Source organism: Bos taurus, chromosome 18, assembly GCF_002263795.3.
Source record: "Bos taurus isolate L1 Dominette 01449 registration number 42190680 breed Hereford chromosome 18, ARS-UCD2.0, whole genome shotgun sequence".
Classification (NCBI taxonomy): domain Eukaryota; kingdom Metazoa; phylum Chordata; class Mammalia; order Artiodactyla; family Bovidae; genus Bos; species Bos taurus.
The window spans coordinates 49,263,102-49,291,022 of NC_037345.1; the positions used below are offsets into that span (position 1 = coordinate 49,263,102).

General features: G+C 42.9%; 1 protein-coding gene across 3 annotated transcripts; it reads right to left on the reverse strand.

Moving 5' to 3' along the window:
* Positions 1-27,921, reverse strand: LOC515276 (placental protein 13-like). Of its 3 annotated transcripts, none has more exons than XM_024979086.2 (4): positions 27,583-27,921; positions 20,215-20,294; positions 19,610-19,820; positions 1-873 (listed from the first exon to the last, which is right to left on the reverse strand). In XM_024979086.2, the coding sequence occupies exons 1-4, from the start codon at positions 27,595-27,597 to the stop codon at positions 748-750; spliced, it is 432 nt and encodes a 143-aa protein (XP_024834854.1). In that variant the 5' UTR covers positions 27,598-27,921; the 3' UTR covers positions 1-747. The 3 variants fall into 3 exon arrangements, with proteins under 3 accessions (XP_024834854.1, XP_024834853.1, XP_002695032.4); XM_024979085.2 differs by lacking the exon at positions 27,583-27,921 and adding an exon at positions 20,668-20,799; XM_002694986.6 differs by lacking the exons at positions 1-873; positions 27,583-27,921 and adding exons at positions 10,402-19,037; positions 20,668-20,764.

Sequence of the window (27,921 nt, forward strand, 5' to 3'; positions counted from 1 at the left end):
TATTTTCAGGAGATTTATTATTCTGCAATGATTAACTGGAACATCAAAACCAGAATCAGGTCACTGTATCCATGTGTATAACTGTGCTTGTTCTAACAATAAATTCTGTCCTCCTCAGTCTAAAACGCTGACAACTCATTTCCAAACATAAAGACCTAGGTTTCTGACCACATAAATTGGAAAAAAACTTGCAATTGTTTGGATACAAGAAAAAATATTCTTTAAGGTCAGTTTTCTATGGTTCTCTGTCTTTAATTAAAAATTTCAAGTGCTAACTTGGTCGTTTTCTCTCTTTAATTTCTCCCATGCATTTTGCACAAAGCCAGGCAGGGGATTGATATACAATAAACGTCCTTAGAACAAACAACCAGTTACAGCTTTGTGTGGGAACCCACACTGGACACACACACACCCCTCCTCTCCCAGCTCCTCCCTCGTGGAAGGCGGGCCTTCCTGGGGATGCTGTCATCCTTCTTCCCGGGGACCTGCTTCCTCAGCTCACCCTGCCCAGGGAGGCGGGATGCCCTGGTACTTGGCCCGAGATTCAAGCTGAGCAGCAGTCACTGGCCTGGGCCTGCATCTTCTGGACGTTCTACATCCCTTGATAAAGAGCCAAAGCCCTGAGCCTTCTCCCAGCCCCCGAGACCTGCCAGCGGTCCTGCGCCTGCACTGTGTCCCTGATGCTGGTTACACGCTTGAACATTACTCACGCGTGAAGTGGCCGTCCCCACACACACTCTAGTGTTCTCACTCCTCCTCCACCTCCACACCCATGGGCTGTATATAACGTACCCACCTGAAAGAGACGCCAGTTTTCCCTTTGATTGTCAATGAAGATCCGACAGTCAAGGACCCAACCCGTGTGTACGGGACCTGCCAGGGAAGACGAGAGTGGATGAGGGGCAAGGCCAGGTGTGGACTCCCGCCCTACAGTGGTTCCCAGGGGTGCAGCAGGTTAGACATCAGAGGGCAGACTCTTGCTGTTCTTCAGTCGCTAAGCTGTGTTCAACTCTTTGTGACCCCACGACTGCAGCACGCTAGGCTCCCCCGTTCTTCACTATTTCCTGGAGTTTGCTCAGATTCATGTCCACTGAGTCACTGATGCTATCTAACCATCTCACCCTCTGCTGCCCTCTTCTCCTTTTGCCTTCAGTCTTTCCCAGCATCAGGGTCTTTTCCACTGAGTTGGCCCCTCACATCAGATTAAGAGCACAGGTTCAGAAGTCAGCTGCCTGGATTCAGTACTGATTTGGTTCCTTCCTGACAGTGAGATCTTAAGATTTATTAAACTCCTCTGGTCTCAGTTTCCTTGGCACAAGGAGGATTATCAGAAAGTCCTACTTCCTAGGATGTTCTCAGGAACAGATGAGCTGGTATATGTAAAACCTTTAGCTGAATCACTGGCACATGCCTGGGGCCAACTGTCAGAAAGGGAGGACCCTTTCTGAAATACCATTCTTGTATTATTTTCTAACATCTGAAACTCAAGAACTGAGGATGTAAAAATATAAAAAAGAAAAAAAAACTCACTCCAGGGCTTCCCTGGTAAAGAATCTGCCTGCCAATGCAGGGGACACAGGTTTGAACCCTGGTGTGGGAAGATCCCACATGCCACAGGACAACTAAGCCTGTGCCCCACATCTACTGAGCTTGTGCCCCAGGGCTTGGGAGCCTCAACAAGAGAAACCACTGCAATGAGAAGCTCTCGCACCAAAACTAGAGAGCAGCCCCTGCTCCCCGCAATGGGAAAAAGCCTGCACGCAGCAGCAAAGACCCAGTGCACACTGATGAACATAGATGCAAAAATCCTTAATAGAATCTTAGCAATCAGAATCCAACAACACATTAAAAAGATCATACACCATGACCAAGTGGGCTTTATCCCAGGGATGCAAGGATTCTTCAATATCTGCAAATCAATCAATGTAATACACATTATCAAATTGAAAAATAAAAGCCATATGATTATCTCAATAGATGCAGAGAAAGCCTTTGATAAAATTCAACATCCATGTATGATAAAAACTCTCCAGAAAGCAGGAATAGAAGGAACATACCTCAACGTAATAAAAGCTATATATGACAAACCCACAGCAAACATTATCCTCAATGGTGAAAAATTGAAAGCATTTCCCCTAAAGTCAGGAACAAGACGAGGGTGCCCACTTTCATCATTACTATTCAACATAGTTTTGGAAGTTTTGGAAGTTTTCTGCCCACAGCAGAAAAAGAAATAAAAGGAATCCAAATTGGAAAAGAAGTAAAACTCTCACTGTTTGCAGATGACATGGTCCTCTACATAGAAAACCCTAAAGACTCCACCAGAAAATTACTAGAGCTAATCAATGAATATAGTAAAGTTGCAGGATATAAAATCAACACACAGAAATTCCTTGCATTCCTATACACTAATAATGAGAAAATAGAAAGAGAAATTAAGGAAACAATTCCATTCACCATTGCAACGAAAAGAATAAAATACTAAGGAATATATCTACCTAAAGAAACTAAAGACCTATATATAGAAAACTATAAAACACTGATGAAAGAAATCAAAGAAGACACTAATAGATGGAGAAATATACCATGGTCATGGATCAGAAGAATCAATATAATGAAAATGAGTATACTACCCAAAGCAATCTATAGATTCAATGCAATCCCTATCAAGCTACCAACGGTATTTTTCACAGAGCTAGAACAAATAATTTCACAATTTGTATGGAAATACCAAAAACCTCGAATAGCCAAAGTAATCTTGAGAAAGAAGAATGGAACTGGAGGAATCAACCTGCCTGACTTCAGGCTGTACTACAAAGCCACAGTCATCAAGACAGTATGGTACTGGCACAACGACAGAAATATAGATCAATGGAACAAAATAGAAAGCCCAGAGATAAACCCACGCGCCTATGGACACCTTATCTTTGACAAAGGAGGCAAGAATATACAATGGAGAAAAGACAATCTCTTTAACAAGTGGTGCTGGGAAAACTGGTCAACCACTTGTAAAAGAATGAAACTAGAACACTTTCTAACACCATACACAAAAATAAACTCAAAATGGATTAAAGATCTAAACATAATACCAGAAACTATAAAACTCTTAGAGGAGAACACAGGCAAAACACTCTCTGACATACATCACAGCAGGATCCTCTATGACCCACCTCCCAGAATATTGGAAATAAAAGCAAAAATAAACAAATGGATCTAATTAAAATTAAAAGCTTCTGCATGACAAAAGAAACTATAGCAAGGTGAAAGGACAGCCTTCAGAATGGGAGAAAATAATAGCAAATGAAGCAACTGACAAACAACTAATCTCAAAAATATACAAGCAACTCCTGCAGCTCAATTCCAGAAAAATAAACAACCCAATCAAAAAATGGGCCAAAGAACTAAATAGACATTTCTCCAAAGAAGACATACAGATGGCTAACAAACACATGAAAAGATGCTCAACATCACTCATTATCAGAAAAATGCAAATCAAAACCACAATGAGGTACCATTTCACGCCAGTCAGAATGGCTGTGATCCAAAAGTCTACAAGCAATAAATGCTGGAGAGGATGTGGAGAAAAGGGAACCCTCTTACACTGTTGGTGGGAATGCAAACTAGTACAGCCACTATGGAGAACAGTGTGGAGATTCCTTAAAAAACTGGAAACAGAACTGCCATATGACCCAGCAATCCCACTGCTGGGCATACACACCGAGGAAACAGAATTGAAAGAGACACATGTACCCCAATGTTCATCGCAGCACTGTTTATAATAGCCAGGACATGGAAGCAACCTAGATGTCCATCAGCAGATGAATGGATAAGAAAGCTTGGTACATATACACAATGGAGTATTCAGTTCAGTTCGGTCACTCAGTCGTGTCCAACTCTTTGCGACCCCAAGAATCGCAGCACGCCAGGCCTCCCTGTCCATCACCAACTCCCGGAGTTCACTCAGACTCACGCCCATAGAGTCAGTAACGCCATCCAACCATCTCATCCTCTGTCTTCCCCTTCTCCTCCTGTCCCCAATCCCTCCCAGCATCAGAGTCTTTTCCAATGAGTCAACTCTTCGCATGAGGTGGCCAAAGTACTGGAGTTTCAATTACTCAGCCATTAAAAAGAATACATTTGAATCAGTTCTAATGAAGTGGATGAAACTGGAGCCTATTATACAGAGTGAAGGAAGCCAGAAAGAAAAACACCAATACAGTATACTAACGCATATATATGGAGTTCAGAAAGATGGTAACGACAACCCTGTATGCGAGACAGCAAAAGAGACAGAGATGTATAGAACAGTCTTTTGGACTCTGTGGGAGAGGGAGGGGGGGGTGATTTGGGAGAATGGCATTAGAATATGTATAATATCATATAAGAAATGAATCGCCAGTCCAGGCTCAATGCAGGATACAGGAAGCTTGGGGCTGGTGCTCTGGGATGACCCAGAGGGATGGTATGGGGAGGGAGGTGGGAAGGGGGTTCAGGATGGGGAACACGTGTACACCCGGGGCGGATGCATGTTGATGTATGGCAAAACCGATACAATATTGTAAGGTAAAAAAAAAAAAATAATAAAAGTAAAAAAAAAAAAAAAAAGACCCAGTGCAGCTATAAATAAATAATCTTGAAAAAAAAAGTCATTGATTAAAAAAAAATTTACTCCAGTGAAAAACATTTATTTAAAGAGAGAAGGAAATAATGGGAAAGGGAAGCCCTATTTGTGGGATGCATATGCATCGGAATTATCAAAGGCAATGCATGTCATTTCAAGAACATGTACAGTACTGTTGAGAATCCAGCCAGTGCTTGTCGAAAGGGTGAAGGACAAGAAAGTAATTGGGAGAATCTACAAGTTATTGACTGATATCTATTGTAAACTCTGGACTGAGGGGGAATTTATCCCTTCCAGCTTCAGGTGACTTGGTTCTCTGCAACCAAGTTCCCCAGTGGCTTTCCCTTGCTCAAGGATTAACTATATACACATATGTAGGATTTGGTTCTATCCAAGGTTTCAGGCATCCGCTGTGGGTCTTTGAACATAACCCCTGTTTCCAAGGGGCCACTACTGTAGATCTTTTTGAGTTGGGGTGGGGGGTCTTCATTTCCTTTGAGGAGTATCCAGAAGTAAAACTGCTGGATCATATGACAACTACATTTTCAATTTTTAGAGAAATCGCCATACTCTTTCCCATGACGGTTGCACCACATTTCTCTCAACTTTTACTCCAGTCTCCTCTTGTCTGCATGGTTTCTAAGGAGACATTTGATATAATTCTTATTTTCACTATGTGGGCAGGTGCTTTTTCCCCCTGGCTTCTTTTTGTCTGTGGTTTTGGTATTTGGCATAAATTTGGGAAATTCTCAGATATTATTACTTCAAATATCTCTTCTGTTCCTTTCTCTTTTCTGCAGCTGGTTCCCCATTAAGCACATGCTACACTTTCTGTACCTGTCCCAGAGTTTTTTGATATTCAATATCTTTCCAGTCTTTTTTCTTTTTTTCAGTTTTCGAAGTTTCTATTGACATATCCTCAACCTCCGAGATTCTTTCCTAGCTATAGCTAATCTAGATAATGGGCTCATCAAATGCATTCTTCACTTATGTAAAATTTTTAATCTGTAGGGGTTCTATTTGACTCTCTTAGAATTTCCATCACTCTGCTTATATTATCCATCTGTTCCTGTAGGCTGTACTTTCTTCCTTAGAGCTCGTAGCATAACTTTGTATTAAGTTTTGAAACCGAGATGTGGGAATCCTCCAAACCTGTTCTTTGTGCAGGCTATCTTGGCTGTTTGATGTCCCTTTCAGCTCCATGTGAATTTTAGGATCTGTTTTCCATTCTGCACACTGAGGCTACTGGCATTCTGACAGGGAGTGCACTGAATCTCTCAAACCACACTGGATAACATATTTAGAATTAATAGTATTAACAATATTGTCTTCCAACCCATAAACATGGAATGTCTCTTCATTATTGAGGTTGCTCATCTATAATTTCTATCAATGGTGTTTTGTCATTTTCAATGTAGAAGTCTGGCACCTCCTTGATTAGATTTTGTCTTAAGCACTGTATTCTTTTTTTCAGTTCAGTTCAGTTGCTCAGTCATGTCCGACTATTTGCGACTGCATGAATTGCAGCACGCCAGGCCTCCCTGTCCATCACCAACTCCCGGAGTTCACCCAGACTCACGTCCATCGAGTCAGTAATGCCATCCAGCCATCTCATCCTCTGTCGTCCCCTTCTCCTCCTGCCCCCAATCCCTCCCACCATCAGAGTCTTCTCCAATGAGTCAACTCTTCGCATGAGGTGGCCAAAGTACTGGAGTTTCAGCTTCAGCATCATTCCTTCCAAAGAAATCCCAGGGCTGATCTCCTTCAGAATGGACTGGTTGGATCTCCTTGCAGTCCAAGGGACTCTCAAGAGTCTTCTCCAACACCACAGTTCAAAAGCATCAATTCTTCGGTGATCAGCCTCCTTCACAGTCCAACTCTCACATCCATACATGACCACAGGAAAAACCATAGCCTTGACTAGACGGACCTTTGTTGGCAAAGTAATGTCTCTGCTTTTGAATATGCTATCTAGGTTGGTCATAACCTTCCTTCCAAGGAGTAGGCGTCTTTGAATTTCATGGCTGCAAATCACCATCTGCAGTGATTTTGGAGCCCAGAAAAATAAAGTCTGACACTGTTTACACTGTTTCCCCATCTATTTCCCACAAAGTGATGGGACCAGATGCCACGATCTTCGTTTTCTGAATGTTGAGCTTTAAGCCAACTTTTTCCCTCTCCACTTTTACTTTCATCAAGAGGCTTTTTGGTTCCTCTTCACTTTTTGCCATAAGGGTGGTGTCATCTGCATATCTGAGGTTATTAACATTTCTCCCGGCAATCTTGATTCCAGCTTGTGCTTCTTCCAGCCCAGCGTTTCTCATCATGTACTCTGCATATAAGTTAAATAAGCAGGTTGACAATATACAGCCTTGACATACTCCTTTTCCTATTTGGAACCAGTCTGTTGTTCCATGTCCAGTTGTAACTGTTGCTTCCTGACCTGCATACAGATTTCTCAAGAGGCAGGTCAGGTGGTCTGGTATTCCCATCTCTTTCAGAATTTTCCACAGTTTATTGTGATCTACACAGTCAAAGGCTTTGGCATAGTCAATAAAGCAGAAATAGATGTGTTTCTGGAACTCTCTTCTTCTGTCCATGATCCAGCAGATGTTGGCAATTTGATTTCTGGTTTCTCTGCCTTTTCTAAAATCAGCTTGAACATCTGGAAGTTCACGGTTCACGTACTAGAGATGCTGATATGCTTAATCTAAGTGCAATTCCTTCTGTCTACTGATAAGTGACAATGATACAGCTGTAACAGAGAGCTCCCTGGCTACCCTTCTTCATAAAACTGGTGCCCATCCCATGCCGTATGCAACTGACTTTTTCTTTGATTTCAAACCTATTCCTGAATCTTTGCTGGCAATTTCCCTATTCGCCCTAGACTTGGGGAGACACAACACCTGGATGAGAGTCCAAGCTCTGCCACTGTGAGGACTTATTAAAAGTATAACCTCTGCTAGATGCAGTCTTCTTACACACAGAATATCTGATGACCATAATCCCAAACCAGAGGGTTATTAGTAAAGCAATCAAAGGGATCCAACCATCTATCTGTTCATTTGACAACTGCTTATTGAGTGATGAATCGACAGCAGGCTTTGTACTATCTGCATAAGTGGAAAAACACAGATAAAAATCTTGCTCCATGGGGGTTATACTCCAGCTGGAAAATATATGCAGTAACTTTCAAATTATAATACACAAGTAAAATATATAATGTGTTAGAAGGGAATAAGTGTCTTGAAAAAGATGTTGTTAATAGAACAGAGCAGTCCACAAAGGGCTTAATCTCAAATAGGCTGGTTAAGGTGGCCCTTGTTGAGGAGATGAGAACTGAGCAAAGGCTTAGAGGTCAAGAAAAGAGCCACGTGTATTTTGGAGAAGAACTTCTAGTTAGAGAGATCAGCATGGAGACCACAATGTGAAAAGACAACACGAAGTTTCGAGGAACGAAAGGGTGACTGTGTGACTGGAGTAAAGAGAGAGAGAAGGAGGGTTGAACTCAGGAGATGGAAAAGTAGATCACAGGCTATTGCAGGACTCTTGCTTTAAGTGAGATGGGCGCTTGAGGCAGACGAGGGATTGTTCTCATCTGTGTTTTAAAAGGATCTCCTCTGCTGCTGTGTGGAAAATAGACTGTATGTGGACCTGGACGAAATAAGACCATTCGCAAGGCCATTACAGTAATCCTGGAGAGCAGTGACTGGGACTTAGATGCAGTTTGTGGAAAAGGAGTTGGTAGAACTGTGGAGTTCAGCAAAGAGGTCCCCATCCACAGCAGTGAAGCCTGCAAGGCAGAGACCCATGCAACCAGGCTTCCCATTCACCCTCCGCACCCCCCACAGTGCTAGAGGCTGTGACTCAGGCACTCTCAGAAGAGGAGCTCACCATCCCAGTATTCCAGGCAGTGAAACCAATGGCACTGGCATCTGCAAGGCACTAAGGCCCTGGAGGCACATGCAGTGATAGTCAGGGATTGGAGCCTTGCCCCTGACACAGGCAGTGGAAGGTGGAAAGTGCTAACCAAAGGCAAGGATGGCTCAACATCCAGATATCAATAAACAGGATACACCACATCAAAGAAAAATAAAGGATAAAAGCTATGTGATCATGTCAATACATAAAAGCATTTGTCAATATTCAACATATATTAGTGATTTTAAAAAACCTCAATAAACTGGATATAGAAGAAATGTATTCAAAATAGTAAAGATGACATATGACAGCCTCATAGCAAACATCATACATTCAAGGGTGAAAAGCTGAAAGCTACCCCTCTAAAATCAAGAACAAGACAAAGATGCCCACTCTGCCACTCCTATTCAACATAATATTGGAAATCCTAGCTAAAGCAATTAGACAAGAAAAAGAAAAAAAAGATATCCAAATTGGAAAGGAAAAAACAAAACTGATGCTATTGTTGGATGTCATGATTTTATATACAGAAAATGCAAATAACTCCACCAGAAATTATTAAAAAGTATAAATAAATGTAAGGCTTTCCTGGGGGCTCAGACAGTAAAGAATCCACCTGCAATGCAGGAGACCTGGGTTCAGTTGCTGAGTTAGGAAGATCCCCTGGAGGAGGGCCTGGCAACCCACTCCAGTATACTTGCTTGGAGAGTCTCAATGGACAGGAAAGCCTGGCAGGCTACAATACATGGGGTCACAAAGAGCTGGACATGACAGAGTGACTAAGCACATAAATGAATACAGTAAAGTTGCAGGGTACAATATCAATAGACAAAATGTGAATTTCTACATGCTAAAAATGAGCTACCAGAAAGAGAAATTAAGAAAGCAATTGCATTTATATTCACAACAAAAATACACAGGAATAAATGTAACCAAGGAGGTGAAAGACCCATACACTGAGACCTATACAATGTTGAAAGAAAGTGAAGAAGACTCAAATGGAAAGATAGTCCATGTTCATGAATTGAAAGAAATAAAATTGTTAAAATGTCCATATTACCTGTACAACTTACATATTCCATGCAATCCCTATCAAAATCTCAAAGGCATTTTTCACAGATAGAAAATGTTAAAATTTATATGGACTCACAAAAGACCCCAATAGCCAAAGATATCCTGTAAAAAGCTGAAAGTCATACTCCTGTGGTCTCAAACTATATGAAAAAGTCATGGTAACTGCAGAAAAAACATGATAATCAAAACTGCACAGTACTGGCAAAAAAAAAAAAAAAGATACATAACCAATGGAACAGAACTGAGAGCCAAGAAAAAATCCACACATAAATATATAATTGATTTATGACAAAGGAACAAAGAACATACCATGGAGAAAGGACAGTGTCTTCAATAAATGCTATGAAAGTTGGGCATACAAAAAAAGAAACTATTATCTCACATCATATACAAAAATCAACTCAAAATTGATTAAAAGCATGAATCTAAGACCTGAAACAATAAGGAGAAAACACTGGCAGCATGCTCATTGACATCAGTCTTAGCAGTATCTTTCTAGATATGTCACCTGATCAGAGGGAAACAAAAGCAAAAATAAACATCAAACTAAAAATCTCCTTCATGGTAAACAAAACTACCGGGGTCCAGCCCCAGCAGGATCCAGGGGTACCCTCAGGATGACGGCTTGGGCGATAAGGATAGCAAAGCGGAGAGCAGGGCTTGATCTTCCTTGATTAACACAGAAAGCCAATAAAGCTCCTGTGTTCCAAGGAGTCATCCTGAAAGAAGAACAGAGAGAGAAAAGGAGAGAAAAGGAAAAAAAGAATGACACAGGGAGACCAAGCTTCAGTGAGCAAGGCCCATAACTTTATTTTCAAAAGGAACTTTTATACCTTGACTTGTACATAGAGGGAAATGAAAGATGCAAAGTCAAACAGAGTCAGCCCAAACATTACATCTGTTTTGTCTATCAAAACCAGGATTTTTTCTGCATACCTTTCCCATAAACAATGTTGTGTATATTATCTTCTGGCCTTGGAGGCCTGTGGACATTTTATGACCCTTTTTTGATAAAGGCTGATCAGCCAGAAAACTTGTTTTCCCTTAAAGTGTTTCTTCTTTATTTTTCCCAGCCTCAGAAAGTACTAAACAGAGTTACATTCTCACAGAGCAAAGGTGCAGTGGGTCACAGCAAAGAAAGAACCAATTAGCTTAAAGATCTGATGTGGTTAATTCCAAGGCTGCTGCTTGTTTTTCTTACATCCCAACTATGTTAACCAATGCACTCCCAGGTGCACAATGGCTAAGGGATGTGGGCACTTGGCAGCAAGCATTGGCCCAATAATGAAGCCCTTTACCAGTACTATCTATTCTAATAATTTTTCATCCCTTAAAGGACTCTATGCTCATTAGGACTTTTAGAATGTTTTGGCTTCCCATGCCTTTCAAGGTTGGGGAGTTGTGAACAATCATGTGTGTTAATTGCAAGAGTATGGATAAACCTGTCAGGCAAGCTAGAATGCCAACAGAGGGGTTAAAATAGAAATATTCCTTTCATGCCCAAGAGACTTATTAACTAAGGCCCTAAGTTGATTTTTTCCAGAGAAAGGTGGTCAGGGATAGCCCCCTGTTAATGTCAGAAGAGTTGGTGAAAGGTACAAAAGAGTAAGACAGACAGATTCTGGTTTTGGGGTAGATGCTCGAGCAGATTCAGGGGGTCCCTCGAGGCCTGATCTGCCTTTGCCTGTCAGGTCTCTTCCACATGACCTTTGTCATGGGTGGGATCTCCCGTGGTGGCTCCCAGCACAAAACCATCAAGGAAATGAAAAAATAACCTACCAAACAGGGGAGGATATCTGCAAATGATACATCTGATGAAGGTTAATATCCAAAGTATATAAAGCACTCATACAAGTCGACAACAAGAAAACAAACAACCTGATTAAAAAGTGGACAGAAGCCAAACAGACAGTTTTTTATTGTATGGAAGAAGACATCCAGATGGCCACATGCAAAGATTGTTTAACACCACAAATTAGTAGGGAAATGCAAATCAGAAGCACAATTAGATGTCAACTCATGCCTGTCAGAATGGCTAGTAACAAAAAGGTAAAAAATGAAAAGTGTTGGTGAGGATGTCTATCTTGATGCTGGAGTGATTTTTTATCTTGATTGTGGCGCTGGTTACATATACCTACATTTCTCATAAAATGACACAGAACTATATGCATACATTGTACCAATGTATAATCCCTGGTTTTGACACTGGACTATAATTACGTAAGATGTATCCAATTGGGAAAAACTAGGCAATAGGTGGCACTAGCAGTAAAGAAACCGCCTGCCAATGCAGGACACATAAAAGTCATGGGTTCAATCCCTGGGCCAGGATAATCTCCTGGAGGAGGGCATGGCAATCCACTCCAGTATCCCTGCCTGGAGAATTCCATGGACAGAGGAACCTGGGGGCTACAGTCCATAGGACTGCAAACAGTCAGACTTGACTGAAGTGACTTAGCACAGCACACGCAATGGGTACATGGGACCTCACTATACAACATTTGCAGCTTCTCGAGAATTCATAATTCTTTCCAATAAAAGTTTTTCTTTTTAAAAAATCTTTTTAAAAATTTTAAATTTATTTTTTATTGAAGGATAACTGCTTTATAGAATTGTGCTGGTTTCTGCCAAACATCATTCGCAAACTACATACAGAAGGGAAATTTCTCAACCTGATAGAAAGCTGTAATAAATCTACAGTCAACGTCACACTCAATAATGAAAAACTGAATGTTTTCAATCTAAGATCCAAAACGAGCCAAGACTCATTATCACTACTACCTGATCTACTACTGGAGGTTTTAGTCAGTAAAATAAGGCAAGGAAAGGAAATAAAATAAATAGAACAGAAAGTCTGACCCTGCCTAGAGTTAAGGAGACTTTTTATTGATTACTTGATACCTGGGGAAAAAACAAAACAAAACAGAATGAATCTCAAGGGTACTGTGAGGAATGAAAGATGTCGCTCTCAACAGGTTACTTACTGTACGACTCAACTCCTGACATCACAAAATTCCAGTCATGAAGCTCAGTGCTCATCAAGGCTTCGGATGAGGCTGAGAACCTGACTGTAAAGGGGTAGCACAAGGGAGTTTGTGTGCGTGGAACAGTGGTGGTGGTTACACGGTGGCTACACACGTGACAAGATGAGATGGTATCTCACACACAAACACACACACACACAGACACACACACACACTGAAGACATGCAAAAACTGCTTAAATTCTAGTAAAGCCTTGTGTTCTTTAAAAAATATTGTGTCACACGGGATCTTTCATTGCAGTGCACAGACTCTTTCATTGTGGTGTGTGACCTTCAGTAGTTGAGGCCCACTGGCTCAGTTGTTCTGTGGTATGTGGGATCTTAGTTCCCTGACAAGGAATCGAACCTGTACCCTCTGCAGTGGAAGCGCAGAGTCCTAACCAGTTGGAGGGTTAGGGAAGTCCTTCTGGGAAGTCCCTGGAAGCCTGTGTTAAATATCATTCCTGCCAACCTTAAATGAAGATGCCCAACAAACATAGGAAAGCAGTCACCTCTTCTAGAAAATGAAGCAGTTGACAGAAGTGTTGACACTATTTGCAATTTCCTCATCGCTGTGTATTACAACGTTACTTTTTATATTGTTTAACATTTCCTAATGTCTTGGCATTACAACAAAGTTGACACGGGTACTAAATACTTGTTGCATTAAATCCTACGATAAGATATCTCATCATGGTTTCACCAGAATTTTCTCTTCCTTATTCTGATTAAGTTTTAAACATGAAATACCTCTCTATTTACTTTTCTTTAGGTTAGCTGATCATAAAGAGATTCTGAAGACACAGATGAGATTTATTAACCAATAGAAATTACTGTGGATTTCTGAGAAACACTAGAGGGAAGTGTTTTTATTACACTTTTAGTACAGAGGGAAGAGAAGGCATTCATTTAATGAAGGGTTATAAATGACTCTGAAGCATCTACTGGGAGCAAGGCAATTTCAGGGACACGGGAATGCTACAGTAAGGCATCAGATACAATCTCTGGCTTCACTGAGCTGTCAGGTGATGAGCGGCGCTCCATCCTTGAAGAATTTTAAAGCAGAGCCAATAGGACTTGTAGACAGAGTGCATACTGACAGGGAGTGTTTAACAGGAGGATTCCTACATGCTGTTTCTCATAAATCCTCTGTTCCTTATCAGCATGCCGCTCCCAGGACTGAGGGCATAGGATGAGACATGCATGAATCTCCTTCAGTAAACATTCTCCTTTTGACAAAACTGCTTAATCACAACTCTCTTTCTTGAGATATGGATTGTTTTCTGACCTTATGACCATTGTTAATCCCTTGTTCCCTTGGTAACACTTGCTGTATGTTTGGTTATCTCATCTTTATCATTGTAGAAAGAAATTCCTTGTACAACAGTTCAGTCACTCAGTCATGTCTGACTCTTTGCAACCCCATGAATCGCAGCATGCCAGGCCTACCTATCCATCACCAATTCCCGGAGTTCACTCAGACTCACGTCCATCGAGTCAGTGTTACTGAGCTATAATTTGCTTCAATATGCATACCTTTTAAATGCATAATCTGATAAGCTCTGATGAATACATATACCAATGAAATTATAACTGCAATCAATATATAGAACATTTTCATCATCCTCAAAAGTTTCATCTTCCTTCTTTGCAGTCTATCTCTTAGCCCCAAGTGTTTTTTGGTCACTATATTTGCATTTTCACTATAGTTTTTACACTTTGGGGTCTGGCTTTTTTCACTCAGCATAATGGTTTTGTGTGCATGTTACAGTTATCTGTAGTGTTTTCCTTTTTATTGCTGAATAGTATTCTATTGTACAGATATACACCACATTTTGTGTATCGACTCACCAGCTGAAAGACATTTGGGTTGTATCCTGTTTGGGCTATTACTGTGAATAAAACTGCAATGATCATTCATGGAAAAAAATGATGGCATAGAAGTGTATTTACTGACAGAGAAAAACATTCATGACAAATTGCTAAATGAGAAGAAAAAAGGTTACAGAACAGTTAATACAATATGGACCCAATTTTGTAAAGAATATACCTGGTAAATGAAAAGTGCATAGAAAAAAGCCTCAAATGTGTGTATGTGTTGGCTGTGCCTCGTGGCATACGGGACCTTAGTTCTCCCACCAGGGACTGAACCCATGCCCCCTACATTAGAAGCGTGGACTCTTAATCACTAGACAGCCAGGGAAGCCCTGAAAGCCCCAAATGTTAAATGTTAATGATGGTTATCTCTGGGGGTTGAGATTACATGATTTTTAAATTAAAAAAAAAATAAAGTGGGGAAAAGACTGTAATAGGCACTTCACAAAGGAGGAGTTGCCAATAAGCACACGAAAACTGATCCTTGGTCATCAAGGAAAAGTGCTTCAAGGCACCACTCAGGCCACGACTGACAGCACCAAACATGGGCCAAAGCACAGAGCAACAAAACCTCATGTGTTACTGGCGGGAATGTGAAACCGTGAAACCACTTTGAAAACTGGTCTGGCAGTTTCTCATAAAGTTAAACATGCACCTACCCTCAGATCAGATCAGATCAGTCACTCAGTCGTGTTCAACTCTTTGCGACCCCATGAATAGCAGCACGCTAGGCCTCCCTGTCCGTCACCAACTACCGGAGTTCACCCAGACTCAGGCCCATCAAGTCAGTCATGCCATCCAGCCATCTCATCCTCTGTTGTCACATTCTCCGCTTGCCCCCAATCCCTCCCAGCATCAGAGTCTTTTCCAATGACTCAACTCTTCGCATGAGGTGGCCAAGTACTGGAGTTTCCGCTTTAGCATCATTCCTTCCAAAGAAATCCCAGGGCTGATCTCCTTCAGAATGGACTGGTTGGATCTCCTTGCAGTCCAAGGGACTCTCAAGAGTCTTCTCCAACACCACAGTTCAAAAGCATCAATTCTTTGGCGCTCAGCCTTCTTCACAGTCCAACTCTCACATCCATACATGACCACAGAAAAAACCATAGCTTTGACTAGACGAACCTTTGTTGGCAAAGTAATGTCTCTGCTTTTGAATATGCTATCTAGGTTGGTCATAACTTTCCTTCCAAGGAGTAAGCGTCTTTTAATTTCATGGCTGCAGTCACCATCTGCAGTGATTTTGGAGCCCCAAAAAATGAAGTCTGACACTGTTTCCACTGTTTCCCCATCTATTTCCCATGAAGTGATGGGACCGGATGCCATGATCTTCGTTTTCTGAATGTTGAGCTTTAGGCCAACTTTTTCGCTCTCCACTTTCACTTTCATCAAGAGGCTTTTGACTTCCTGTTCACTTTCTGCCATAAGGGTGGTGTCATCTGCATATCTGAGGTTATTAACATTTGTCCCAGCAATCTTAATTCCAGCTTGTGTTTCTTCCAGTCCAGCGTTTCTCATGATATACTCTGCATATAAGTTAAATAAGCAGGGCGACAATATACAGCCTTGACATACTCCTTTTCCTATTTGGAACCAGTCTGTTGTTCCATGTCCAGTTCTAACTGTTGCTTCCTGACCTGCATACAGATTTCTCAAAAGGCAGGTCAGGTGGTCTGGTATTCCCATCTCTTTCAGAATTTTCCACAGTTTATTGTGATCCACACAGTCAAAGGCTTTGGCGTAGTCAATAAAGCAGAAATAGATGCTTTTGTGGAACTCTCTTGCTTTTTCCATGATCCAGCGGATGTTGGCAATTTGATCTCTAGTTCCTCTGCCTTTTGTAAAACCAGCTTGACCATCAGCAAGTTCACAGTTCACGTATTGCTGAAGCCTGGCTTGGAGAATTTTGAACATTACTTTACTAGCGTGTGAGATGAGTGCAATTGTGCGGTAGTTTGAGCATTCTTTGGCATTGCCTTTCTTTGGGATTGGAATGCAAACTGACCTTTTCCAGTCCTTGGCCACTGCTGAGTTTCCAAATTTGCTGGCATATTGAGTGCAGCGCTTTCAGAGCATCATCTTTCAGGATTTGGAATAGCTCCACTGGAATTCCATCACCTCCACTAGCTTTGTTCATAGTGATGCTTTCTAAGGCCCACTTGACTTCACATTCCAGGATGTCTGGCTCTAGGTGAGTGATCACACCATCGTGATTATCTGGGTCGTGACGATCTTTTTTGGACAGTTCTTCTGTGTATTCTTGCCATCTCTTCTTAATATCTTCTGCTTCTGTTAGGTCCATACCATTTCTGTCCTTTATCGAGCCCATCTTTGCATGAAATGTTCCCTTGGTATCTCTAATTTTCTTGAAGAGATCTCTAGTCTTTCCCATTCTGTTGTTTTCCTCTATTTCTTGCACTGATCACTGAGAAAGGCTTTCTTATCTCTTCTTGCTGTTCTTTGGAACTCTGCATTCAGATGCTTATATCTACATCCTTCCCTTTCTCCTTTGCTTTTCGCTTCTCTTCTCTTCACAGCTATTTGTAAGGCCTCCCCAGACAGCCATTTTGCTTTTTTGCATTTCTTTTGCATGGGGATGGTCTTGATCCCTGTCTCCTGTACTATGTCACGAACCTCATTCCATAGTTCAACAGGCACTCCATCTATCAGATCTAGTCCCTTAAATCTATTTCTGACTTCCAGTGTATAATCATAAGGAATTTCATTTAGGTCATACCCGAATGGTCTAGTGGTTTTCACTACTTTCTTCAATTTAAGTCTGAATTTGGCAATACGGAGTTCATGACCTGAGCCACAGTCAGCTCCTGGTCTTGTTTTTGTTGACTGTATAGAGCTTCTTCATCTTTGGCTGCAAAGAACATAATTAATATGATTTCGGTGTTGACCATCTGGTGATGTCCATGTGTAGAGTCTTCTCTTGTGTTGTTGGAAGAGGATGTTTGCTATGACCAGTGCATTTTCTTGGCAAAACTCTATTAGTCTTTGCCCTGCTTCATTCCATATTCCAAGGCCAAATTTGCCTGGTTTTTTTACATTACTCTAAAAGAACTGGTTTCTTACTTTCCTCTACAGGTTGTTCATTGTCAAGGTATAGAAATAGGGAAGAATGCTCAGAGGGCCTGAAGACGACAAAAGCAAGCAGCCTTCCTTTATATGGAGTGTCTAGGAAACTGCAGGCACTCAGAAACTTAGGGACTCATTAGGTCCTCTGTCTCTAGAAGACCTCCAGGCTGGAGGGGTCCGGAAGGATCTGGGTGCAGCCTCCTACGTCACACTTCATAACCCCTGAAAGCTGCCAGATGTTCCTAAGCCAGGGGAGACAGAAACCAGGAAAGCCATGCACCATGGTTTATGCTGTATCTGCCCGAACATCTGACATTCAGCTCTTGAGTTCCAAACACCCCACCGGGCTGACTTTACCCTTGACTTATCAGTATCAAGTTCCTTTTGCCAACAACACCATTCTCTAGTCCTCTCAGCATCACATAGGGTTCATATGGAATGTCTGGCACGTAGAAAGGTATGTTACAGAAAGGAGCTGTAATGGTTAATCTTCTGTGTCATCTTGACTGGGCTGTTTGGTGGTCAGGTCTTGGGCTGTACATTATTTTCAGTGTGTCTGTGACCGTGTTCCTGGGATGAGATTAACATCTGAATCCACAGACTGAGTAAAGCAGACTGCCCTCCCTAGTGTGGATGGGCTTCCTCCCATCATCTGAAGACCTAAACAGAACAAAAAAGCTCACCAGCCTAGAGAAGGGAGGATTTTTCCTGCCTTCAGAATGGAACTGAAACACTGGCTCTTCCTGGGTCTCAGGCTTCCAGACTCAGACTAGAACTACATCTTTGAAGATCTTGGGAATTGTCAGTCTCCATAATCAAATTCCTCTGTGTGTGTACATTTGTATACACACACACACACACACACACACACACACACACACACACCAGTTTCTCTGGAGAACCCTGACAAATACAGGGACCAATAAATATTTGAGGAATGAAAAAACAAGTCAAAAGAGGCTAACATATAAAGTCATATCCCTTCCTTAAACAGCCCCAAACCTGACCACCTTCTTCATGACATCCTGAGACACTCACTCTGTCTCTATTTCAGGGTTAGCCCTTGATATTTCGGCCAACTGGGCCCTTCCAAAACCACACTCCCCACTCCACACCTGGGACGACGTTCTGTTTGTGCCAAATCTGCCCTTGATGTCTTTCCTACAAGCAAGAGCCAAGTCCTGGTTCATATCAGGAATATTATTATGACTGGAGTAAGTGTGAGGGCAGGGGCACATGCTGGCATCTTCTGGGAGTGGCCATGATCCTGCACATTATGGAAGAGTGGAATGGGGTGGATATCTTCACTGGAAGATCTTCTGCCCCTTAAAATGTATCCACTGAAGTCAGCACAGTATCTCCCTTCACCTTCAGCATTTTCACAGACTGTAGGGGCAGGCGGTGGGCAAACTGGCAGAAGGACTCGTTATTCACAAACACCTAAGGAAGGAGATGTATTTCTTGTGAGCTCAGAACGATTAGGCCTCCTCTTTCCCTTTCCTACTTTCATTGCCTTCTGTAAAATTTCTTTACTCTGTAAAAGCAAAGCAGAAATTCTCCTCCAGGACATCCTGCCAATACAGTGCTGTAGAAATCATCCTCCATGTCCACTTCCTCGCCTCCAGAGCTGTCATCCCTGCTTTACCCTGAGGGCAGGGGGCCTGCACGTCTCCCTCCACACTGCTGACTGTCCGATACAGTAAGAGCTGTGTGGAGTTCACCTCAGCATCTCTACTTGTACAGCACACACACTGAGTACAGCACACAAGATCCTGAGTATAGATGCCTGTGCTATACAGGGACAAGGGGCTCCACCACTCTGTTGTACGCCTGAAACTCACATGGTAAGGTAAATCAATGATACTTCAATTTCAAAAAGCACATGTGTTAAAAATACAAAACAAACAAAAAATTGGTCTGTTGTGATCACATCAGAGTTGGACTCTCCGTGTGTTTCTCCACAGCACGCCCAACACAGCCATGGCGCTCCACACCCAAGAGGGCCCACACACCTTGTATTCATTCTCCAGCACCAAGAATCGAAGCTCAAATGGCTGGCCTGGCATGAAAGGGTCAGAAAACATTCTCTTTTCCTCCTGCCATCCCCCTTTCTGGAAACTGTTCATCACCACCATGCTGTTCGTGTAGACTCGGAAATGGAATGCAATGTCGCTGTCTTCCTCAATACCCGTGCAGAAATCCACCACAAGCTCTGGGTTCTTCCTGCAAAGACAAGAGGATAGCTCCTGCAGGCAGGCATTTACTGCAGACAACAACTTCCTCAGGAACAACCACAGTCCTTTTTTCTCTCTCTCTCCCTCTCCCTCCTTCCCCTTCCCCCTGCCTTCTTTCTCAAAATATTTATACCTTTCTCACTTTGCTATCTCTCTCTCTTTTCCTCCCCTGCCTCCCCAGCTCACACACACACACATAGACACAGACACACAGAGGAAGGAAATCCCACCTGAAGTGTAATCTCACACTTTTGCATGAGACACTTCAGCTTATTCCGATGATTAAAGAAGATCAAGCTGTTTCCAATGAATGTCCCCAAGACATGCTAACACTCTCCCCTTGTGCTTCACCCTCCATCAGACATAAACCGGCCTCTACTCACCCACAAGAAGACTCAAGATTTCCCATGATCTTCACCATGAAACCCACAGCCAGGGAAACAGACTGCTGATAGGGGTTCGGCTGTGGAGGAGACGGATGTGTCAGTGAGTGAAGAGCCCATGTTCTCTCTCCCACATCATTGCCCAAGCAGACTCAGGACACAAAACGTGATCGCCTCCTGCAGCTAAGAGACATTAGTATACCTCCAACAAGGAGACATTAATCCGAGTCCAGACATGCACTCAGAGGCACAGATACATATGTTATATACAAACCCTTCCAAACCCAGAGAAACAAGATGCAAAAGGACATACAATAACGCAAATCCAGTGATTCCCACTCACACACACACACTCCTTCCCATTCTCTACCAGTATGCACACAATGATTTGTGTCAAGGTGACCTGGCACCAGCAGCAGAGGTAATCAGATTCCTTCCTCCCATTTTTCATACCAAGCAGTCCATAGTCTCCATCTGGGCCTTTCTTCCCTGTTGAAACTGTGTGTGTGAGTCTGTCTGGAGAAGGTGCCCTATAAATGCCATTAGGAGGTGAATCACCCCTGACCCTTTCACTCAGGCTATAGAGCCCCGCCCTCTGTTCTTCTGAAATTCATGATATAAAAAGTGTGTTCAGTCCACACTATCCAAAGTCCCCTGTGATAATAAGAAGTGGGTTCAAACTGTACTCACTTCAGTTCAGTTCAGTCACTCAGTCGTGTCTGACTCTTTGCAACCCCATGAATCGCAGCACGCCAGGCCTCCCTGTCCATCACCAACTCCCGGAGTTCACTCAAACTCATGTCCATCGAGTCGGTGATGCCATCCAACCATCTCATCCTCTGTCATCCCCTTCTCCTCCTGCCCCCAATCCCTCCCAGCATCAGGGTCTTTTCTAATGAGTCAACTCTTCATATGAGGTGGCCAAAGTATTGGAGTTTCAGCTTTAGCATCATTCCTTCCAATGAACACCCAGGACTGATCTCGTTTAGAATGGACTGGTTGGATCTCCTTGCAGTCCAAGGGACTCTCAAGAGTCCGCTCCAACACCACAGTTCAAAAGCATCAATTCTTCGGCACTCAGCTTTCTTCACAGTCCAACTCTCACATCCATACATGACCACAGGAAAAACCATAGCCTTGACTAGACGGACCTTTGAACCATCTTCATAATAAGATTTGTTGACAAGTCCTGGACTTTCTGCTAGAGTTTTATTAATTTCAGTTACTTCTCCTGATAGAGAATAGAGTTCACTAGGAGCTTTCACACTTTCCAAGCACTAAACTCCTCTTGTTTGTTCAATTTCATCCCAACTTAAGGCAGACTACGGTAAACATCTCCCAAAGCTTCCTGTGCAAAATTGCTGATTCCCAGTGCTTCAACACCGTTTTCTGTTGTAACCCATTCGTGGTTTTCTGTGAATTTCCGCACCGACAGCAGAGCGAGGCCAGTGCGCAGTGCTCGGACAGCACCCGCCCATAGTCCCCAGGGCCGCGGCGAGCAGGGCGCATGTGATGCCGAGATGGCGTGCAGGCTGCCAACCGCCGCCCGCACTCTCCGCACTGTTTGCAGCGCCGTGTTCCCAGGTGTGCAGAGGGTCTCCGCGCGGCACTTAGAGCACCTGGGCTCGCGGGGCAGCCCCGCCAATTCAAGATTTTTAAAAGACTGAAATCGTAAACAGTATGTTGAGCACAACAGGAACTAAATTAAAATCAACAACAGAAGAAAATTTGGGAAATTCACAAATGTGTGGAAACTGAACAATAGTCTCCTGAAGAATCAACTGGTCAAAGAAAAAAATCAGGAGAAAGATTAAAATATTTTGAGATAAATGAAAACAAAAGCACACAACTTATGAGGTGCAGCACAAGCACTGTTAGCAAGGAAATTTAAGAGTTGTAAATGACTATATTAACAAAAATGAAAAACTTAAATAACTTAACCTTCCACTTTAAGAAACTAGAAGAGCAAACTAAATCCAAAACAAGCAGAAAGAAATCATAAAGATGAAAACAGAAATGAAACAGAGAGGAGGAACAGACAAAATCAAGAATCAAAAGTTGGTTCCTTGAGAAGATTAACAAAACTGACAACCGTTAGGGAGACTGACCAAGAAAAAAGAGAGAAAGCTCAAATTATTTGCAATTGTCAAAGAAACTATTTTTAATGTCTATTAGAACTTACAAACATTCAGCAAAGTTACTGGACAACATGGAACCATTGGCATTCTTATACACCAACCCAAGAGTCCCATGTGCCTGGCCTGTTCAATGTCCATTGATTAAAGAGGCTAAGAACCCTGGTTGGTAACACCTATAAATCTCCCTAGTCATCCCTCCCCACTGCCTCGACTTGCTCACTGACCTGACTTGCTCACTGCCCCAAGTAAACTCCATTTAAAATTTCTCATTTAGTCACAGTTTCACTAGCTACATCTATAAACAATTGGGGCGGGGGGGACTATAAACTTATGTAATTTAAAGAAAACTGACACATACATCACATTAATACAGGAGAAAGATCCATTTTAAAGATTCCAGTTCTTCCCTAAATTAATCTAAGAATTCATGAATTCCTAAGCAAAATCCCAGTAAGCTTGCAGAGAAATTCTCAAACTGACTCAAAACTTCACAGACACTGTAAAGTCCAAAGAGAACTGAGACAATCTCGAAGAATGAGGAAGGAGATTCAAGCTCATTCACTGTCAATAAATCACATATTAAAGTGTTTGATATAAATATAGTAAGACAACATGCACTGGTGCAGATAAGCAAATAAATTAATAGGAAAGAACAGAGGTGGGACTTAGCTGGTGATCCAGTGGTTAAGAATCCTCCCTTTCCACTGCAGGGTCCATGGATTCCATCCCTGGTCAGAAAACTAGGATCCTGCGGGAAGGGAGGCAGGGGGAGGGAGGACTGTCCAGATGCAGACCCAAGCACAGAGGTGGCATTACAAGAGGGTCTGGAAGACAGTTCCCCTAGAAGTTAGGAGCAGTCTGGGATGAAAGTTTGGGAGTTACAACTGTAGGGTAGGCAGAGAAGCCTGCCAGAGACTTAGATTTAAGACGAAGGGCAAAGGGGAAGGTAGTGTGGAGAAAGAATCGTGAAGGACAGAGGCTGGGAGAAACAAAATGAAAGAGTGGGAGAAGGAGAAAGGTAAAGTGGATGTGGGGAACGGAAAGAGAAGACAGCAGGGGAAAAGACCAAGAAGGAGAAGGAACAGAGAGGAAAGAGGGAAGGGGAAAGAAAAGCTGGAAAGAGAAAAGCAGATGGGAAACGCAAAGAGGTGCAAACGCATATGGGGTAACAGCAGACACGGGAGGGCCGTATCAGGTTTCCAGCACCAAAAGTTGTAGTTTTCTAAAACAAAATAGGGTCTGAGACACTGATGCTGAGTGTGTCTTACCAAGAATTACTTGACTAAGATTCAAAGTATGAAGCAGCCGTTTTCATTTGTTGGGTACTAAGAGCAACTTCAGTTCAGTTCAGTTCAGTCGCTCAGTCGTGTCTGACTCTTTGCGACCCCGTGAATCGCAGCACGCCAGGCCTCCCTGTCCATCACCAACTCCCGGAGTTCACTCAGACTCACATCCATCGAGTCAGTGATGCCATCCAGCCATCTCATCCTCTGTCGTCCCCTTCTCCTCCTGCCCCCAATCCCTCCCAGCATCAGAGTCTTTTCCAATGAGTCAACTCTTCACATGAGGTGGCCAAAGTACTGGAGTTTCAGCTTCAGCATCATTCCTTCCAATGAACACCCAGGATTGATCTCCTTTAGGATGGACTGGTTGGATCTCCTTGCAGTCCAAGGGACTCGCAAGAGTCTTCTCCAACACCGCAGTTCAGAAGCATCAGTTCTTCAGTGCTCAGCTTTCTTTATAGTCTAACTCTCACATCCATACATGACTACTAGAAAAGGCATAGCCTTGACTAGACAAACCTTTGTTGGCAAAGTAATGTCTCTGCTTTTTTATATGCTATCTAGGTTGGTCATAACTTTTCTTACGAGGAGTAAGCATCTTTTAATTTCATGGCTGCAGTCACCATCTGCAGTGATTTTGGAGCCTCAAAAAATGAAGTCTGACACTGTTTCCACTGTTTCCCCATCTGTTTCCCATGAAGTGATGGGACCAGATACCATGATCTTAGTTTTCTTACTGTTGAGCTTTAAGCCAACTTTTTTACTCTCCTCTTTCACTTTTATCAAGAGGCTTTTTAGTTCCTCTTCACTTTCTGCCAGAAGGGTGGTGTCATCTGCATATCTGAGGTTATTGATATTTCATAGGTTCAACCAACTTATTTTGTGTGCTACTTGAGGATATAGTTCAACTCAGCAAAATAAAGAACAAGAGGGAGGGGCCTTCCCTCGTGGTCCAGAGGTTAAGAACCTGAGCTTCCCATGCACGGAGGTATGGGTTCAATTCCTGGTCAAAAACTAAGATCTCCCATGCCACCCAGTGCAGGGGTTGGGGGGTGGTGGTCACAAACAAAGGGGAATTTGTGTGGAAGAAAGGAGAATCCACACAAGAGGGTGAGAAGGGGAGCTTCCAGGTTGAGTCCTATACAACAGGCCTGGAAAGCAAGCAGAGCTGATTCCTGGGGGGAGGAAATGGCAACCCACTCCAGTATTCTTGCCTGGGAAATTCTGTGGACAGAGGAACCTGGTGGGCTACAGTCCATGGAATTGCAGAGTCAAGACATGACTGAGTACACGTACATGTACATCTGCGACCAATATAAGAAATAAATTATTGGTGTCCAGAATACAACAAAAATGTTCTACTAAACCTCAAAGGTGGGGCGGGGGAGGGGGGTGAATACTAGAAAATCGTCAAAGGAAAGAAGTAGGAAATTAGCAAAAGAGAAGAGCAAAATAGACTTTAAAATAGAGTGAAGAGTCTCAATTTCATTGGTTAATAAAGAAATGGAACTGGATCAAATTTCATATACCCACTATTACAAACATAAGGCCCAAAGTGGAGTCACTTATGCTCCACACTGCCAACAGACTTAATTTACAGTTTCAGCTCTCCCAGAAATGGAATCTTAAGCAGTCAGGAATTGCTCAATCAGTACTAGTTAGGTAACTGCCTGATAGACCCCTGCTATCTCATAAAGGGAAGTAACCCTGCAATAATCTGATTTCCCGCCTTGTATAACCTAGTTCCTATTCCCTTCTGCCTGTACAATACAAATCATTCATTTTACACAGCTCCTCTGAGCTCCTTTTGATATGCTAGACTGGATCCTGCCTGATTCATGAATCATTGAATAAAGCCAATAAAATCTTTAAAATTTACTCAGTTGAATTTTGTTTTCGGAACACCACCAATGGTTGACATTTAAAAGTATGACAGTGCCGGGAGCCAGCACGGGAGTTCCCACTCATGACAAAGGTCATGCGGAGAGGCCTGATATGCAAAGACGAGTCAGGGCTCAAGGGGTCCCCATGGACCTGCCCAAGCATCTACCCCAAAACCAAAATCTGTCTGTTTTACTACTTCACAACTTTCACCAACTCTTCTGACATTAATGGGGGGCTATCCCCGACCACCTTTCTCTGTAAGAAAATCAACTTAAAACTCTAGTTAATAAGTCTCCTGGGCATAATAGGAGTGTTTCAATTCAAACCCCTCTGATGACTTTCTAGCTTGCCTGACAGGTTTGTTCAGATTCACAGCCTCCCAACCATGAGAGGCACGGGAAGCTTAAGATATTCTAACAATGCAGAGCTTCCCAGAGAATAGAACTAGTAGAGGATTTCTTTGTTGAGCTAATGCTTGCTGCCAAGTTTCCATATCCCTTACCTACTGTGTCCCTGGGAGTGTATTGATTAATATAGTTGGTGTATAGAAATGTAAGTAGTAGCTTTAATGTGTGTAACCTTGGACCCTTGAGTTAATTCTTTTCTTGTTATAGCCCACCACACTTCTAACCTATAGGAATGCAGCTTTTATCTAATGCTTTCGGAGGGTGGCGCCTGACTTTAGAATAATCACCTTTAGAGAAAAATAAGTTTTCTGAAGAAAGGGTCATAAAATGTTAACAGGCCTCCTGGCCAGAAGATGATGTAAATCACCTAAAGCTATTGCATATGATAAGTTTGCAGAAAGAAAGCCTGGCTTCGATAAGGATCAAGGACTGCTGACCTTGCAAGACTCTACCCACCGCACACCCCCCCCCCCCCCCCCATTATCCTCTATGCACAACTTAAGGTATAAAAACTACTTTGGAAAATGAAGTGCGGGTCTTGCTCACCGAAGCTTGGTCTCCCCATGTCGTTCTTTCTCTTTCCTTTTCCTATTCAGGCTGATTCCATGGAGCCCAGGGGCTCTCTGCGTTCACTTTCCTGCCTGGGCTTCTAAGACCCACTCGAGAAGGTGCCTAAGGTGGGGCACCTTCCGCGATTCGAGAGGGCGCCTGCGGCCTTCGTGAACAGAGCAAGTCCCGTGCTGGGGCTTTATTGGCTTTCTGCGTAAACCAAGGAATATCAGCCTCTTTTCTCTCCTCTATTTTCTTAACTGCAAAATTCTGCTATTCTTTTAATCGCTGACGCCGTCCTCCCAAGGGAATCCCTGGATCCAACCGGGGCTAGACCCTGGTATGACAGTACCACTTGTTAAAAAGGAGGTGGAGACACAAACACTTCCATTACTGGTGATGTAATTTTCTACTACATGTTAGATCACGAAAGGAATGTTCCCCAAAGCTTAAATTCTACATAACAGCCCATCTCTGGGAACCCTCCCAGGTAATGATCATTAAGCTAAAATATCTTTGTTTACCATATAGAAAATATCTTAACAAGGCTCACCTGAGGATGAGGTGGGACGGTCATTAACACAGTCCCTCCAGAGGTTGATGGGAACCAGGAAGCCACACACGTACTCACAGATCAACACCTAGTCACAGATTTCTTACACACACTCACACACATAGTCACACAGACATGCAGCTCCCCATGCCACACATGCCTCCCCACATTCTCACTCACTGTACATGAACATTGTGCTCCACTCTTACACACAGACTCATGAAGACAGATCCATAATCTCAGCCCCTTGCACTCATGCACACACTCCCTCATCCCATTCAGTGCTTCCCCCCCCACCCCCTGCAAAGTGACAGTGTCTTGGTAGAGTTCACTCTCAGTCAGGTACCATCAAATGCTATTGCACTGGTCCCGGCTCCACACGATTCCCACAAGGATTCAACATAATAGATCCTCAAGGAGTCTCTCTTCCACACAACTCTCAATACAACATTCCAAGTAGAAATGTACATATTTTCATCTTACACAATTTCCTATCTCTTCTTCCTCCCTTTATCTGACCTGGGATCACTGAAGGCTGTGTCTTTTCAGCTCACCCGTTGCTCTGACATTGTTATATCTTCCTCAGGGCAGCCCTTCCAAACTGTGTCCAGTTTTGTGGGTGAATCTTTTAGAGTTGCAGAATACAAGTGAATCCTGGCAGCCCCGCCCTCTGGCTTTGTTCCTGTTTGTAAGCCTCAGAGTTACCCAGCAGGGTGAAGGGGGATGTCAGAAGCAGATTCAGTCACAAGCATGTCCTTGAGCAGGGCATGTCTGTGGCACGGCAGGGACTGCGGTGAGGGTAATGCCAGGGCGGAGGGAATAGCCGGGGAAACACAGGAGTAAAGGTGATGGAGCGAGGGGGTGGCTGAGTCTAAAATCCAGCCTTTGCGCCT

Bases quoted from the DNA above. Each gene is read 5' to 3' on its own strand.
- LOC515276 (XM_024979085.2), bottom strand. From the start codon at position 20,757: ATGGCATTTATAGGGCACCTTCTCCAGACAGACTCACACACACAGTTT. The intron at 19,821-20,214 runs GTGAGTAGAGGC...TTGTCTTTGCAG, and splicing joins AATCTTGAGTCTTCTTGTGG to GAAGAACCCAGAGCTTGTGG. The intron at 874-19,609 runs GTGTGTGGGCCC...CTTCCCTGGCAG, and splicing joins TGCTGGAGAATGAATACAAG to GTCCCGTACACACGGGTTGG.